General features: G+C 53.1%; 5 protein-coding genes across 5 annotated transcripts; 3 read left to right on the forward strand and 2 right to left on the reverse strand.

Moving 5' to 3' along the window:
* Window positions 1–99: 99 nt before the first annotated feature.
* PV07_00165 (ATP-dependent protease La) lies at window positions 100–3,444 on the forward strand. The gene is made up of 2 exons (XM_016386595.1): window positions 100–2,958; window positions 3,056–3,444. Exons 1-2 carry the CDS (start codon window positions 248–250, stop codon window positions 3,141–3,143), a joined length of 2,799 nt encoding a protein of 932 aa, XP_016253523.1. The 5' UTR covers window positions 100–247; the 3' UTR covers window positions 3,144–3,444.
* Window positions 2,972–4,718, reverse strand: PV07_00166 (uncharacterized protein). Its single transcript, XM_016386596.1, has 3 exons — window positions 4,152–4,718; window positions 3,806–4,102; window positions 2,972–3,729 (listed from the first exon to the last, which is right to left on the reverse strand). The coding sequence occupies exons 1-3, from the start codon at window positions 4,634–4,636 to the stop codon at window positions 3,477–3,479; spliced, it is 1,035 nt and encodes a 344-aa protein (XP_016253524.1). The 5' UTR covers window positions 4,637–4,718; the 3' UTR covers window positions 2,972–3,476.
* A 116-nt stretch (window positions 4,719–4,834) lies between these two features.
* PV07_00167 (uncharacterized protein) lies at window positions 4,835–8,139 on the forward strand. Its single transcript, XM_016386597.1, has 2 exons — window positions 4,835–7,754; window positions 7,805–8,139. Exons 1-2 carry the CDS (start codon window positions 5,070–5,072, stop codon window positions 7,829–7,831), a joined length of 2,712 nt encoding a protein of 903 aa, XP_016253525.1. The 5' UTR covers window positions 4,835–5,069; the 3' UTR covers window positions 7,832–8,139.
* A 27-nt stretch (window positions 8,140–8,166) lies between these two features.
* PV07_00168 (uncharacterized protein) lies at window positions 8,167–11,181 on the forward strand. Its single transcript, XM_016386598.1, has 2 exons — window positions 8,167–8,556; window positions 8,615–11,181. The coding sequence occupies exons 1-2, from the start codon at window positions 8,348–8,350 to the stop codon at window positions 10,200–10,202; spliced, it is 1,797 nt and encodes a 598-aa protein (XP_016253526.1). The 5' UTR covers window positions 8,167–8,347; the 3' UTR covers window positions 10,203–11,181.
* Window positions 10,925–13,728, reverse strand: PV07_00169 (uncharacterized protein). Its single transcript, XM_016386599.1, has one exon. The coding sequence runs from the start codon at window positions 13,589–13,591 to the stop codon at window positions 11,486–11,488; it is 2,106 nt and encodes a 701-aa protein (XP_016253527.1). The 5' UTR covers window positions 13,592–13,728; the 3' UTR covers window positions 10,925–11,485.
* Window positions 13,729–15,537: the final 1,809 nt, after the last annotated feature.

The raw sequence follows: 15,537 nt of genomic DNA on the forward strand, positions 1-15,537 counted from the left end.
GTCACGTGTTGCGTTCCCACCTCTCGCGTGCCGTGCCTCGGCAAGCACCTGTGATCCGAGTGGAAGTGGTGATCAGTATGGACCTAGACTCCCGATGCGCATCGAGCATCTTCCATGCGGCAACACCAAGGGACGAACTGATGCCGAATCAGTAATCTACCCCCCGGCATATCAATAAGAACATCATTCTTCCCTGCTCTGTCACTTTCCTTTCCTTCACCACCCTCGACCCTTCCGCCACATCAACATGGGCTACACAGCCAAGGCAACGATACCTCTTATTCCGCTGGCGAAGGACTCCGTCCTTCTGCCCGGTGTCACTCTCCGCATCTCAGTATCCAACCGTGCCGACATCCCCCTGCTCCTATCATCAGCTTTCCAACGAGCTACGAAGTCGAGAACTGGATCGGCGCAGCTGCCCGTCGGCTGCGTTCCTTTGAATTCGCCCTTCCTGAGCCCCGATGGCAAGGAACTGCTCGACAGCGCGGCCAAAGAGAGTAGCCGGGACTATGACTATGCCGACATTGATCCGGGCAAGGCTCGAAAGAAGGATTTATATGGATACGGCACGCTGGCGAAGATTGTCAGTGTCCAGGGGAGCCCCAATGCCGATCCGTATTTGCTCGTGGAAGGAATCCAGAGATTCAAGATCGACAAGATTAGACATGAAAGACCATACTTCGAAGCCGAAGTCACATTTTATGAGGACGAAGTCCCAGACCTTAACGATGGCGACCTTCGCGCCAGTTTTACTCGACTCAAGCAACGATCTCGTGAGCTTCTGACACTGCTACGGCTCTCATCTCTCTTCCGCCCTGCATCTATGGCGCTGTCTCCTTTAATCGTCCGCCGCTTCGAGTTGTTCATTGCGAAAAAAGACCTTTCTCAAGCTGGCCAATTGGCCGACTTCATGACGGATATTGTGGAAGCAAGTTTTGAAGAGAAGCTCCGAATCTTGAGCACACTCGATTTACACGAGAGGCTGGAGCGAGTTCTTGCCCTGCTCAACAAGCAGATCTCAGGCATCAATGGGAACATTAAAGTCACCACCATTACCTCCACAACCCTGCCATCCAATATTGGTGTCGATATCTCCGACCTGAATCAAAAACAACGTGAAGCTCTGGCCAGGCGGGCAATGTCTGGTCTCAACGGCATGACACCGCCCGGAATGCCTGGCGTTAATCGAGGTGGTGATGACGACGAGGATAACGAAGTTAATGAAGTTGAGGAACTCAAGAAGAAGGTGGCCGAGGCTGGTCTGTCGCCTGAGGCTCAAAAGGTTGCGGAGCGCGAACTGAGACGACTGAAGAAGATGAACCCAGCCAACGCTGAGTATGGTGTGATTCGCACGTACGTTGAAAATTTGGTCGAGATACCTTGGACGAAGGTCACCGATGATCAGCTTGGCGCTGATACCCTGAAACGCGCTCGCAAACAACTTGACGACGACCATTATGGGCTAGAGAAGATTAAGAAGAGACTGCTCGAATACCTCGCAGTCTTGAAATTGAAGCAGTCTGTCAACGCCGATGTCGATCAACAAATTGCCCGTCTCACCAAGCAGCTTACTCCGGCTCAAGATGGGGAGGAAAGGGAGATTGAACAGATCCCAGACAATGAGAGAGATGCAGCAACTGCCAAACTTCATGTCCTCAAATCGAAGCGTATGGTGGACAAGTCTCCAATTCTCTTGTTGGTTGGACCACCTGGCACCGGCAAGACCTCTCTGGCAAAGTCCATCGCACTCTCCCTTGGCCGAAAGTTCCACCGTATTTCCCTGGGAGGTGTTAGGGATGAAGCAGAAATCAGGGGCCACCGGCGGACGTATGTGGCTGCTATGCCAGGTCTAATTGTTAGTGGCCTGAAGAAAGTCGGCGTGGCCAACCCGGTCTTCCTCCTTGACGAAATCGATAAAGTGAGCACGAACAATTTCCATGGCGACCCTTCAGCTGCAATGCTCGAAGTTCTTGACCCAGAACAGAACCACAGTTTCAATGACCACTACGTCAACATCCCTATCGATCTGAGCAAAGTTCTCTTCATCGCTACCGCTAACTCCCTGGATACTATTCCAGCGCCCTTACTCGATCGAATGGAAACAATCCGCCTGGCTGGCTACACAACGGTTGAGAAGCGTCACATCGCCAAACAACATCTTATACCCAAACAAATCCGCACCAATGGTCTCTCGGAAGGACAAGTCGTCATCCCTGACGATGTCGTGGACACGATAATCACATCTTACACACGTGAGTCTGGAGTCCGCAACCTCGAGCGTGAGATCGGGAGCGTGTGTCGCTACAAGGCTGTTCAGTACGCCGATGCCCGTGACGCAAATGACACATCGAAATATAACCCCGTCGTCCGTATTGAGGAACTCGAAGACATTCTCGGAATAGAACGTTTCGAAGAAGAAATCGCCGAGAAGAAATCTCGTCCCGGCGTTGTCACGGGCTTGGTTGCCTATTCATCTGGTGGGCAAGGAAGCATTCTCTTCATCGAAGTGGCTGATATGCCTGGAAAAGGACGTGTGCAACTCACAGGAAAGTTGGGAGATGTGCTCAAAGAATCTGTCGAAGTTGCACTTAGCTGGGTCAAAGCTCACAGCTACGATCTCGGCCTGACACATGATCGGGATGAAGATATCATGGAGAAACGTGCCATTCATGTCCACTGTCCCGCTGGAGCGGTGCCCAAGGACGGACCAAGTGCTGGATTGGCGCACACTGTCGCGCTCATTTCGCTATTCTCCGGCAAGACTGTACCGCCGACAATCGCTATGACAGGCGAAGTGAGTCTGAGAGGACGAGTCATGCCTGTCGGCGGCATTAAAGAGAAGTTGATCGGCGCCCACCGCGCGGGCGTCAAGACAGTGTTGTTACCGGCCGGCAACAAGAAGGACGTCAAGGACGTGCCCGAGGAGGTGAAGAGGGATTTGGAAATTGTGCATGTCAAGTAAGTTATTCCTGTCCTGCGCTGTCTTCTGTCGATTCGTACTTGTCCTGCCTCTTCGTGGAAGCGGAGTAGAGTATCGCTAACAATCTGTCTGTAGGCATGTCTATGAAGCTCTTCGCCATATCTGGCCCGATTCTCATTGGGCCTCGGATCGACATTTCGCTGAGATCGAGAGCAGATTGTAAGCTATTCGATGTGCGTGGTTAATTAACGCGTGGAGTGGTTCTCCGTTAGGCTCCGGATCGTTTAGCATGCGTCAACCTCTCTTTCCTATAGCTTCTTTCGGTCTTAATCAGATCTACTGTATGCTGTATCATCTCATGTTCACTTCTCGCTGGGCTCCGTGGTGACACCCTTGGGTTTGAATGAGTGCGTTTGTTTGATGTAGCCTGCCAATCCTACAAGGTTGGACCTCGCAACCCTCGCTAATCCTGGTAGCTATGCAACGCAGAATGTGTCGTGTTAATGTACAAATCTTCGAGTCCCATCCTTTCTCCACAGCAAATGCTATGATAATGTCATGAAGGTGAACTCGTCGGTTGTGACGGCCGCGAATTGGCGTGCGAACCCAATCCTCGCATAGCCCGCCAATCGTCCGCAAAATTCTGCCATGTCGGCGTCCATTTCATCTTCCCCTGCAGTAATTGTTGAGCTTGCAGGGCCATGGCCTTCCTGTGCTTCAGATCTGGGTTCATCATGCCCCATTCGGATTCTTCTCGGTTCTTCTCTACGATGGCTTTCATGGATTCCCAGTATCGTTCGTGCTCCCAGCTGTGTGGCGGAATTGCGTTAGCAGGTGTCCAAGATACAAGAACAAAATTCGCTGTTCACTGGGGGAGAAGCTTACGGTTCTAGGTCCTCTGGTTCGGCGGGATAGACAAATGGTTTCGCCAGGAGACATGTCATTTTCTTTTTGCTGGGCGGACGAAATAGTTTGCCCTGGGAGTATTTATCTCTGCCGTCTTTTCTCTCTACTTTTTGTTGAATCACCACGCTGCGGATATGGAGGACATCGACGCCATAGACATCTTTCAGGTAAGCTCTGAGATCGATTTTGTTGAAATGGAGGGGGACGTCGAAGGCGGCGTAGCGAGGACCCAGATGTGGTGTACGCATCAGGACCACTGTGTCTTTGGGATCCGGGCTGCAGTAGCTTATCAGATGGGCTCTTATGGAGGTGTAGGCAAACTTACAAGTAAACCTGCCGGCGCATGCTGAGAGGGACGTTGTGTGGAAGAGCAAAGTATCGAGCAGGGTCCATCAATATTCGCAGAATTGTCGATTTCTCGAAATTTATCGAGCCAGCAGCGATGAAAGACTTGACATCACTTGATACCTCGCGCAGGCTCGGGTGGGTATCCATGAACCTCTCAAGATTCTTCCTGTCCAGCTTCCACCATTCCATATTGAGCCCGTCGTCGCGAAAGACAGGAGCGAATGCTCTTTGCTCCTCGGCATTGAGGTTGTTCCACGAAGACTTCTTCCACTCTTGAAGCTTTTCCTTACTGACCAAGGCGTGTGCTCGGAAGAAGGTTAGACCTTTGCTGGTCTTGATGCGTCGCTTTGCGTTCCATAGTCGTGGTCCGTCGCCGTCTCTAGGACGAACCCGGTGTGTTAACAGAACTGGCGGAGTCCGCTTGATGTGTATCTTCGCACGAGGTGCTGTAGCACGGGGCATCGTGCAACTCTGAGATTGTAAGAAGCGAGGTACTGCGAGAAGTGTCACTGGTGTTCGCTGTCAATGGGAGCAGCCTCTCGATGAACTTTTTGGGAAGCTGGCGGCATTCTGCACACGGGGAAGGTGCGCCGAGGCTTTAGAGCCTCGTCCAACACATCGAACTGTTGTACCACCAGTATTGCCCCCCGGAGGCGCGCTGCCGGACATTATTTTGGTGGATCACCAATTCACCCTTCGACCTATTCCGTAAGCTCCTTGACGCCTGGATCTGCCCTCGCCCAACCCTCTCCAACTTGTACCTGCAACAAAAGCGATTCTGGTCTGCAAAAGATTCAGAACACTCTCATTCACCTCCTCAAATCGCGCAACCTGACAGACAGTGTACCTCAGTTTTCATCCAACTCTTATTGGCCACTGTAGGCCCTGGTGCAAGATGGCGCAGGATGAGAAGAAGCCCACCGCCGCAGAGAAGGGCAAAGGCAAGGCGGAGGATGTACCGATGGCAAACGGAGAACATGCAGCGGAACAAGGAGATAAGAAGAAGGCAGATGGCAAGCATGACGAGCCTGCGGTCGAAGAGCTGAGCGAGGAGGACCAACGACTCAAAAGTGATCTCGAAATGTTGGTTGAAAGATTAAAGGAAGACGATCCCTCTCTCTACAAGCCTTCGATTGATGCCATCAAAAACTTCATCAAAACCTCGACCTCCTCTATGACGGCTGTCCCCAAACCTCTCAAGTTCCTGCGCCCTCATTATGACGAGATTGCTGCTCTTTACGATAAATGGCCCGCTGGTCCCGACAGAGACTCTCTTGCCGATATGCTATCGGTACTGGGCATGACTTATGGAGAAGAGGATAAGCTGGAGACATTGAAATACAGGCTCTTGTCAAATAAATCGGACGATCTGGGGTCTTGGGGTCATGAATACATCAGACATCTCGCACTGGAGATTGGCCAGGAATACCAGAATCGCTTGACGGACGAACGAGAGGTTGGCGACCTGACGGAGCTTGCCCTCTCTTTGGTGCCATACTTCTTGAGCCACAACGCCGAAGCGGATGCTGTGGATCTGTTGAGCGAACTCGAGATGATTGAAGAGATCCCCCGATTTCTGGACGAGAATACCTTTGCGCGAGTGTGCCTGTACATGGTCAGCATGGTCAATCTCCTAACGTACCCCGACGACGTTGCCTTCCTCAAGACCGCACACGACATCTACGTCAAATATAACAAGCTCGCTCAAGCAATGGTGCTGGCAATTAGGCTGAATGACCACGAACTCATACGACAAGACCTGGAATCGACAGATGATGTTGCATTGAAAAAACAGCTGGCCTTCCTCATCGCTCGGCAGCGAATATCGATAGACGTTCCATCCGAGACTAAGGACGAGCAAGAAATCGCCGAGTGCCTCGGAAACACCCAACTTCCCAATCATTTCAAAACCCTTGCAAAAGAATTGAACATCCTGGAGCCTAAGGTGCCAGAAGATATTTACAAGACACATTTGGAGAGTGGGCGAGGGAGCTCGGCGGCTGCAGATTCGGCCAAACACAATCTGGCGAGCGCATTTGTCAATGCCTTTGTCAATGCCGGGTTTGGTACGGACAAGCTGATGCTGGTAGAAGGTGATCAGCGACCGTGGGTATGGAAAACCAAGGACGACGGCATGCTCTCCACTACCGCATCACTGGGTATGCTCATGCAATGGGACGTAGAAGGGAGCCTAGACGTCATCGACAGATTCCAACAGTCGTCAGAAGAACCAATCAAGGCTGGTGCGCTTCTCGCGTATGGCATCGTCAACTCTGGAGTCCGAATGGAGGGCGACCCTGTCATTTCACTTTTGATCGACGACGACGTTCTCCAGAGTCCGAAACCCTCGACACGAATGGCCGCCATAATGGGTCTGGGACTGTCTTACGCTGGTTCGAACCGAGAAGATCTGCTCGATTTCTTGTTGCCCATTGTGGAGGACAGCGGCTCGCAGATACAACTGTCTGCCATGGCTGCCGTGTCTCTGGGGATGATTTTCGTTGGTTCGTCCAATCATCAAGTGGCCGAAGCGATCGCGACCCAGATGATGGACGATGACCGGCAGAAGCAGCTCAAGGATAAATGGGCGAGGTTCATGGCTCTCGGACTGGCGCTTCTCTACTTTGGCCGGCAAGAGGAGGTCGACGTCATCCTGGACATTCTGAAAGCAGTCGATCATCCCATGGCGATGCCAACCGCAACTCTGGCCTCTGTTTGTGCTTGGGCTGGAACTGGAGCCGTGCTCAAGTTGCAGGAGCTTCTCCATATCTGCAATGACCACATTGAAGAGAAGGAGGACACCACAGGCCTGCAACTTGTACAGTCTTATGCTGTTCTCGGTCTCTCGTTGATCGCCATGGGCGAAGACGTCGGGCAGGAGATGGTCCTACGCCAGTTTGGTCATTTGATGCACTATGGAGAGGCCAACATTCGGAAAGCTGTGCCACTCGCCATGGGCCTGATCAGCCCCAGTAATCCTCAGATGAAGATCTACGACACCTTGTCGAGGTACAGCCACGACAACGACATTGATGTTGCGGTTAATGCCATCTTCGCTATGGGTCTGGTTGGGGCCGGAACCAACAATGCTCGTCTTGCGCAACTCCTGAGACAGCTTGCCAGCTACTATCACCGGGACCAGCTCACGCTCTTCATGGTTCGAATCGCTCAGGGTTTGCTACATATGGGCAAGGGCACCATGTCTCTCAACCCCTTCCATACCGATCGACAAGTTCTGTCGAGAGTCGCCGCGGCAGGTCTTCTCACAGTGCTTGTCTCGCTCATTGATTCGAAACAATTCATCCTCGCCGACGCCCACTATCTCCTCTATTTCTTGGTTACAGCAATGTATCCCCGATTCTTGGTGACTTTGGACGAAGAGCTGAAACCACTGACGGTTAACGTGCGTGTGGGTCAAGCGGTGGATGTAGTCGGGCAAGCCGGGCGGCCACGCACCATTACAGGCTGGCAGACTCAGAGTACGCCAGTGTTGTTGGCGTATGGTGAGCGAGCCGAGTTGGAAGATGAGGAATACATTTGTCTGAGCAGCACGCTGGAAGGACTGGTCATCTTGCGCAAGGTCAGTCATGCCCCACACATCGATATGTTTCTCTTACTGACATTTTGCAGAATCCGGAATGGGAATCCACAAAATAGAGGGCTTGATGTGACTTTGTTTCTCGTGCATCCCACATGTTGGCCTCGGCGTAGGCGGAGGGAGAGGTCCTGGATGGATCCAGAAGAGTGTCCTTGTACCATAGATAATCTAAGAGCGAGAGGGCAAACACCAAATGTGTGGTGCATGTATTGCCGTCGGGCATCTCGACCGCTGGTCACTGTTCTCAGTTTCTCTGTACGCAGCTTGGTGAGGCTCGAGGTCGCGTGTGAAGTGACATTGGGTAGTGAATGGCGTCATCGGTCATTGGCCGGCTCAAGCCCCGAGCATCTGCCACCACATCCTCTCGTCTCTCAGGCCGCCTTCAATCGTCCGTGTTTCACTCCGCCTCCCTTGTTGAGCTGGCACGGCACACCACGTGTCGAAGATGGCGTCGCGACGGTGACTCGAAGGGTCTCCCAACATCATGACCGCACAATTCATTTCTATCTTGTATTGTTAAGCCTTGCGGACCAGAGGCTCACTGTTGCCTCGACTTGCCCTCGGCCGATCAGAAGATGCCGCCGTCCGATCCTCGCATCGCTGCGCTCGACTTCGACGCCCATCGAAAACGTGGACGCCGGCCGTCAGGCTCGCATATCCGAATTGACGATGATAACTTTGATTTCATGGGCCAGGTCGCTCAGGAGATCATTGAGCGGGATCGGATAGCCATGCGCAGGGAGGTGATACGAGTCATGAGCTTTGTTTGCGCCGTGCTCAGTTGGTATGCTATACACACTCGATATTTGGGACAGAAGGAAGAGCTCACATCTCGTGTATAGCCTATGTGCAGGGTCAATCACCTCTTTCTCCCTCTATGGCGCTCGTTTCCTCCAGGATCTGCACTACTCGCAGCTCCGAGTCAACGCAGTTTCTATCACCGCCGAGTTGGCCATGTACCTGCCAGTCCCTCTCTTTGGGTATCTATGCGATCGTTACTCCCCACCACCTCTGTCGCTTCTCTCCTCTGTCCTCTTTGGTGCAGGATATCTGCTCGCGGCCTATACATACAAGTCAGGCCCGCCCCCTGACGCTACCAAACCTGGCCACGGATGGCCGTTTGGGGTGATGATTCTAGCCTTCATCGGCATTGGGGCAGGGACCAGCTGCATGTACCTCTCCGCCGTGGCAACCTGCGCAAAGAACTTTGCCAACGCAAAATACCGAGGTTTCATGCTCGCTGTACCTATTGCGGCATTTGGGCTCAGCGGCATGTGGGAATCCCAGGTTGGCGCCCACTTGCTATACGAAAAGCTGCCTAATGGTCACAAGGGCGAGGTCGATGTGTTCAAGTATTTCATCTTTCTGGCAGGCACGCTGATTGGTGTCGGCCTTCTTGGGACATTGGGACTGCAAATTGTGGACGAGGAAGAACTGATTGATCACGGTGTGGAGAATCTTGAACGGAGCGGTCTTTTGGACGAGAGCGAATTTTACCACGACACGTCTCGTGCTCCTACTCCTGTGAACTACGGCACAATTGAAGATGACGACGAGTCTGGCGAGGGTTCTGGCTCATATTCCGACGACGACATGGACTCGGAAGCTGAACGAAACCTCTCTGAATCCCAGCTCCTCAAGAAGCGCGAACAAGACCGCCGCCTTCGCAAGAAGAAATACTGGTTACTCAATCATGCCACTCATACATTCCTTACCGATCGTACGATGTGGCTCCTCGCGGCCGGTTTCTTCCTCCTTACGGGCCCTGGAGAAGCATATATCAACAATCTCGGCACAATCATACCGACCCTGACGCCAAAGGATTACAACTATGTCGATGATGACGGCATTAAAAATCCCCCAGCAGGCCACGCAAGCACGCATGTCTCTATTATAGCCCTCGCATCGACCTTCGCGCGCCTCTTCACGGGAACACTGTCCGACCTCTTCGCTCCTCCCTCGAACCCCGACTCCCTGCCCAGCAACCGGGTCCAATTTTCTCGCCTTGTTCTGCTTATTCCTTCGGCATTTCTGCTTCTCTTCGCATTCCTCAACCTAGCCGTTCCTGCGCTCACACTCCAACATCCAAGCCTGTTCCACCTTTCGTCTTCCTTGGTGGGATTAGGTTACGGAGCATGTTTCAGCCTCGTGCCCATTATCATCTCTGTGGTATGGGGAGTGGAAAATTTTGCGACGAACTGGGGCGTTGTGGCTATGATGCCTGCTGGAGGAGCTGCCGTGTGGAGTCTGGTTTATTCCGCTGGCTATTCAGCGGGGAGTTCGCATTCTCCTGATGCCGAGAATGGCGAATGCCGAGGGTACCTGTGCTTCGCGGCGTGGGCGTGGGGATGCGCGGCGAGTGTGAGCTTGGCGATCTTCTGCTGGTGCGTCGCGTGGAGGCTTTGGAAGAGCAGAAATGTGGTCGTGTAGCATGCGGCAGGAGCGGGAGTTGAAGGAGCGCGTGGAAAGGTGAACGTCGAAGTGAATGTTTCGATCACTATTCATTCCGAAAGAGCAGGAGCCCGCATTCACCGCAGGAAGGGGAAACGGCGCGCGGATATCGAGGCTCAAGACCACAGCGAGGATGCTGAGGGAGGAACCCTCCTCTCAAGACAGCCCTGCGACATCCACGTTCGCGTGTGCTGAGCTTGAGGGACTACACCTTTGTGGAACACTGTTTTGAGATTCCTTTTCACCGAACTTACTTGACGGCCTTTTCTTCAGCAAGCGAGCGCCGCAATGTGCATTTTACGGGTGCCAGGCTGCATTAACTCTGGCGCTGGGCGTTGCTTCCTGGGCTTGAACTTCCGGTCTTGTCTGCCGAGCCTCGAGTTTTGATCACTGCATACGTATGGCACATGGGATATGGTACGGACTACATTACGGGCCTTGCTGCAGTTCCGAACAGGTGGAATTGAAATGCAGTCGATGCGGGCTGTCATGACGAAAATATACACAGGGACAAAAAGGGGGACAAGGCCACGAGAGCGAGTCAACAGCAGCCAGCGGTTGTGAGCCGAGCCTCGAAGGAGCAGAGCATGTCTGCTCGAATGGGTGCTTGACGCGGTATCACAACATACACGCATACACACACATACATATGGTCCGAGGGAGGAAGGGGCACAAGCGACAAGGTCATCTTTCTTCAAAGAGGCAATTCAAAGCAACACCCCCTTTTCCTCACCGTCGCTACTGTTTTCCATCATATCTAAAAGTTCCTTGTTTGGATCTGCCTCGAATGTCTATCCTTGCATTGCTCTTTCGCGCCCTGCGCACCGCAATCAAACCATGCCAAACCACGCCGGAAATGAGCCTTGCACCGTCAAGTCCTTGCGCTCCATCTTACTTTCGCACATGGGTATCTTTGTTGAATTTCATTATCATTATGTTCCCCCCCTTTTGACCTCCGTCCTTTCCTCTCATCCATGGAGTCGACGATATTGGGCTTCTCTTCCTTTCTTCGCCCATCTTCGCCATCATGCGCCGCCATTGGATTCGAGGCCCATGATATCTGCCCGGCTGATTTTGTCGCAGCAAAGGGTCTCGATGTCATGTCAGGACGTGTCCCTTTTGTTGGTGACTCCAAACGCAACCTGCGAATGGATTGCATTGCACGTTTCCCCGGCGCCTCAATCCACCAGGTGTCATTTCCCCCAGCGCCATGCCGATAAAGCAGACAAAACCTAGGATCCTAAAACCAACAGATCATCAAATCAAACCAAATCCCAGGCCGCGACGCCAGTAAATCCCATGCCGACTCTACCCTTGCCTTCGCGGAACTCCATGACCGTAAGCCCTCGAGCATCCTGCCTATTCCCAAAAGTCGTGACTGCAAATAGCGTAATGGTCTGTCCCGGTGCCCCCAGCTGGCGTGCTGGGATATCCACCACCCACATATCACCACCCTGTCCCGTCGGTCCGGGATAGTGGTCCATGGGGACAAGATCCTTATCTCGGCCATCGACTCCATTAACCGAGACAATGAAGACAGGGGGCGGTCCTTTCCGCGTATGCCGTTCCAATGTCCAGTGTGCACATCTGAGACCGAATTGGAATCGGACATTCTCTGGTTGCCGGATGTTGATTTTTCTTGCTCGCGGATACACCGTCTTCTCACCAATAGAATAATCTTCCTTTGCGTTTGTAAATATCGTGGGTCCTTCAACCATGTCAGGCCAGCAGGCAGGGTCAATCACGATATATTCTTCCCAACTCATGCGCCGCCCTCCAGGAAGGAAAAACTGGTCTTTATTCCCCGGAAAATGCTTGACCGCAAACTCTTCGTTTGACATGGCGAAGAAATCCGGGTTGAATTTAGCCACGTACGGACGACCTGCGCCCTGGACATACCCTGCTCCCCAGCATGTATCGATGAGTTTCCATTCTCCATTGTCGATTTTAACCGCATTCCATGCATGACCTGCATTATAAGGTGGAAGAGGGGCTCCCGGCGGGAGGGGATTGAATCCATAGCCCTTCCCATGACCCGAGATGACGACAGACTCTAGGCCAGCGTAGGTAGCTAGGTTTGTGAAAAGGGCAGCATAGCCTTCACAGACTGCCAGTCCGCTTTGTAGGGTTGACTGTGGCGTTGAGCCTCGTACATTGTTATTGAAGAAACTGACAACATCGTAGGCAATGTTGTGGTGTAGCCAAGTGAAGATTGCCCGTGCCTTGTCGGTGGGAGATGGGAATGGAGAGGTCAGCTGATGGGCTAAAGTCTGTAAGGAGGTGACCTGGGTTCTGGGAAAAAGAGTGGCTTGGTGATCAGGGCCAGAGAAATCTCGGCAGACTAGACAGACACTGAAAGCAGCTGGTGGGCTGCCATTTAACGTAGCGGTGCTGGCAGCAAATTTTGGCTTGGTCGCCAGTATGGCCGAGAGATCTGGTCGAGAGGATTTTGGAACCAGCGGCGGAGCTGACTGGACACCTCTCAAGTGACCAAGCATGGTTTCTCCCAATGAGATAGGTACGTTTTCTCTGGCCGGCAATGGTAGTGCATGTTCTCGCAAAGGTAGTGATACAGGTTCCTTCGGCGGCAGTTGTATCGGCTCCATGACTGGGACAGGTTCCTGGTAATATGGTTGTTCTTTTGGGGTGTTATGAAACGCAGCTCTCCTTGCCTTTTCTATTGACTCGACCGAGGGAATAGGAGGCATTTTCCTGAGCGGAGTCTCTCCGGTATGCTCTCGGTGTTCAGCATCATTCTTGCGGGAAGGGAGTCTCGGCGGAAGGGAGGGACGCGGAGGAGGAGTAGGCTTGACTTCGGGGGTGGTAACTGATGAGACAAGTGTTGTACTCGAGGGAGCCCGATTGACATATTTTGGACGGTCTTCCGAGGGTTTCCTGGTGATCACATGTGGGTTGCCATTCCGGGGAGGCAGGGAAGGGAGTTCGCACTCGCCCCATGCAGGTGCCTTGATACGGCTCGCCGAGTCTGTAGACTTGGTGCGAGTAGTTGTGGCCTTTGAAGAGGCTGTGTCATTTGTACCACTCGAGTTGATCGATGTCACCGAGCCCCTCCTCTGCTCTTCAAGCGGGGGATTTCGACAGGGAAGAGGCGGAGGCTGTTTTCTCGCCGGAGGTGGAGGAGCAGGTTGATTACTTGGTCTCGAGTCGGTAATTGAGCCGTTGACCTGTTCTGGCGGATTGTTGATGGTGTTTTGCTTGAATATAGCGGGGCGCCTGGTAGGGACAGGAGGAGGAGGGTGAGACGAGGGCCGGGGCGGCTCTCCAGGTATGCGGCCAATATGGGCAGCATTCAATGCGGCGATACGCTGTTGGAGCGTCAGAGTGACAAAAGAATGATCCTCACTCATGGCTGACAATCAAGGGGGTTGTAGCCTGGAGTGGAGTGTAGGGAGGACAAGAGAATGTGGTCGTCATGTCAGAATGGCCATGACTGAAAACGAGCGGAAAGTCAAGGTACGGACTGAGGATAAAAGTGAGAGCGACATGCGACACGAAGCACAAAGCACGAAGCACGCGGCGTTGCGCAGGATGGCGGTTGGCTTGCGCCGAAAGGGGCGAGGGGGCTGAAACGGCACGTGATCTGCACATGATCTGCACGTGAGCGACCATTCAGCCTCGTCTCGGCGGGGCCTGGGGTGCTTGTGGGAAGTATCAGCAATGCCTGGTGGAAACATGAGATATTGAATGTCTGTTGTGACATGAACGAGAAGGGTTTCCAGCAGCTCAGCTCAAAGTGTCTCTGAGAGGTACACTCCAAAGGATGCTCTCCAATTCAAGCCACCGGTGTGTGACAACTTGAAACCCGAAGCGTGCCAAAACGTTGCAGCGAATCCTTCAGCCTTACCTTTCACATGAGCCAAGGTCAGAATCCGCCTCCAGATAGCTAACTGCTTTCATAGGGCCATCTTACCGGGGATCTCGCTGCTCATCTAGTCCAACTCATGGTGTCCACAAGCGCCATTCATTACGTCTCATTCAGCCTTGTCCTCTGCACAAGGCTGTGTCCCATTCACCACACTGGGTCAGTCGATGGGATTGTGACAACAGCGAGCTGAATGAAGCAATGACTTTCCCGCTGGTCCGCTAACCACGTCCACAGAAGCCAGATCGCCACGCGATTGCCTGGAAAGGGGCTACTTCCAATTCCCCCTTTTCAATGCCCAGAATGCATGCCGAGCCTCGTGTTCGTATTCCTGAAGGTTGTTCAGCTCCTGTGGGCGGACAAAGGAAAACGCACAGATCCCTTGACCCAGATTGAGTGTTCCAGCGTCAGCCCATTTCGAAATACAAGAGCACTGCTTCTTGAAAACAGGACACGAATCGCCCATGGACAACCAGGCGAAGAACATGGAGCTCACACTGCAGGGAAGCAAGGCGATAAACAACTTCGGGTGGGAACCACGGCTTATATCCCTGTGGAATATTACAAGGCAACTGCTGGATACGTATGAATCTCCTGGACTTACACCCGGAGCTCTAGGGAGCTGAGGTTTAGCCGCACACAATTTCGTGTTCCCGACACACCTCTTCGTATTCCCCTACCCCGTCTTTTGTGTCACTCGAAATCTATGGCCAATGCTCAGCAGTCATCCTGGCACGGGCTCTGAACCTTTGCAAGCGACGGAAGAGAATACAAGAAGCGGAAGTTTTCAGCCACGGCCACAGAGATCCAAGAGCCTTGGTGACCATCTACTATTTATTGGGGGCGCTCTCCTTTCTCGAGCACAGCTCCCACCAGAGTTTCTGGCAGTACCCACGCCTTGTACTCCCAGGACAGCGATACAGTAACTTGTCTATCACCCCATAGCTCACGATGAAGTCCTCTCTTCTCATCCTGCTCTGTCTTGTGAGCAAAGCCTTCTCGTGGGGCGAGCTAGGACACCGCACCGTCGGATACCTCGCGCAGATGTACTTCACGCCTAAGGCCGAGAGTCTGTTCAACGAACTCATCCACCCGACCGAGGCATTCGATATCTCCGACGGCGCCGTCTGGGCCGACAACTGGAGCACGCAGACCCGCATGCCCTGGTCAAAGCCATGGCACTTCATCGACGCCAAGGACAGCCCGCCCAAGAAATGCAAGGTCAACTTCAACGCCGACTGCGACCCGGACAAGAGATGTGTCGTCGCGGCCATCACAAACATGGTGAGAGGCCCTTGCCAGGCCTTTTCTTGGTTCTGAGTGAATATTTCAAGCTGACACATGCGGCTTTTGTCTGGCGCCGCCGGACAAACCGACAGACCGCCCAAGTCAACAATCCCCGTCTGAAGCCGGCCGACCAGAGCAACGCGC

Source organism: Cladophialophora immunda (assembly GCF_000835495.1).
Source record: "Cladophialophora immunda strain CBS 83496 unplaced genomic scaffold supercont1.1, whole genome shotgun sequence".
NCBI lineage: Eukaryota > Fungi > Ascomycota > Eurotiomycetes > Chaetothyriales > Herpotrichiellaceae > Cladophialophora > Cladophialophora immunda.

What these genes read in the sequence shown, in the direction of transcription:
- PV07_00165 (XM_016386595.1), top strand. Translation starts at nt 248, where the DNA reads ATGGGCTACACAGCCAAGGCAACGATACCTCTTATTCCGCTGGCGAAG. An exon ending in TTGGAAATTGTGCATGTCAA is followed by an intron (nt 2,959 to 3,055) that starts GTAAGTTATTCC and finishes ATCTGTCTGTAG; the next exon opens with GCATGTCTATGAAGCTCTTC.
- PV07_00166 (XM_016386596.1), bottom strand. Translation starts at nt 4,636, where the DNA reads ATGCCCCGTGCTACAGCACCTCGTGCGAAGATACACATCAAGCGGACT. An exon ending in ATGCGCCGGCAGGTTTACTT is followed by an intron (nt 4,103 to 4,151) that starts GTAAGTTTGCCT and finishes AAGCTACTGCAG; the next exon opens with CCCGGATCCCAAAGACACAG. An exon ending in GAACCAGAGGACCTAGAACC is followed by an intron (nt 3,730 to 3,805) that starts GTAAGCTTCTCC and finishes TCCGCCACACAG; the next exon opens with CTGGGAGCACGAACGATACT.
- PV07_00167 (XM_016386597.1), top strand. Translation starts at nt 5,070, where the DNA reads ATGGCGCAGGATGAGAAGAAGCCCACCGCCGCAGAGAAGGGCAAAGGC. An exon ending in GACTGGTCATCTTGCGCAAG is followed by an intron (nt 7,755 to 7,804) that starts GTCAGTCATGCC and finishes GACATTTTGCAG; the next exon opens with AATCCGGAATGGGAATCCAC.
- PV07_00168 (XM_016386598.1), top strand. Translation starts at nt 8,348, where the DNA reads ATGCCGCCGTCCGATCCTCGCATCGCTGCGCTCGACTTCGACGCCCAT. An exon ending in GTTTGCGCCGTGCTCAGTTG is followed by an intron (nt 8,557 to 8,614) that starts GTATGCTATACA and finishes TCTCGTGTATAG; the next exon opens with CCTATGTGCAGGGTCAATCA.
- PV07_00169 (XM_016386599.1), bottom strand. Translation starts at nt 13,591, where the DNA reads ATGAGTGAGGATCATTCTTTTGTCACTCTGACGCTCCAACAGCGTATC.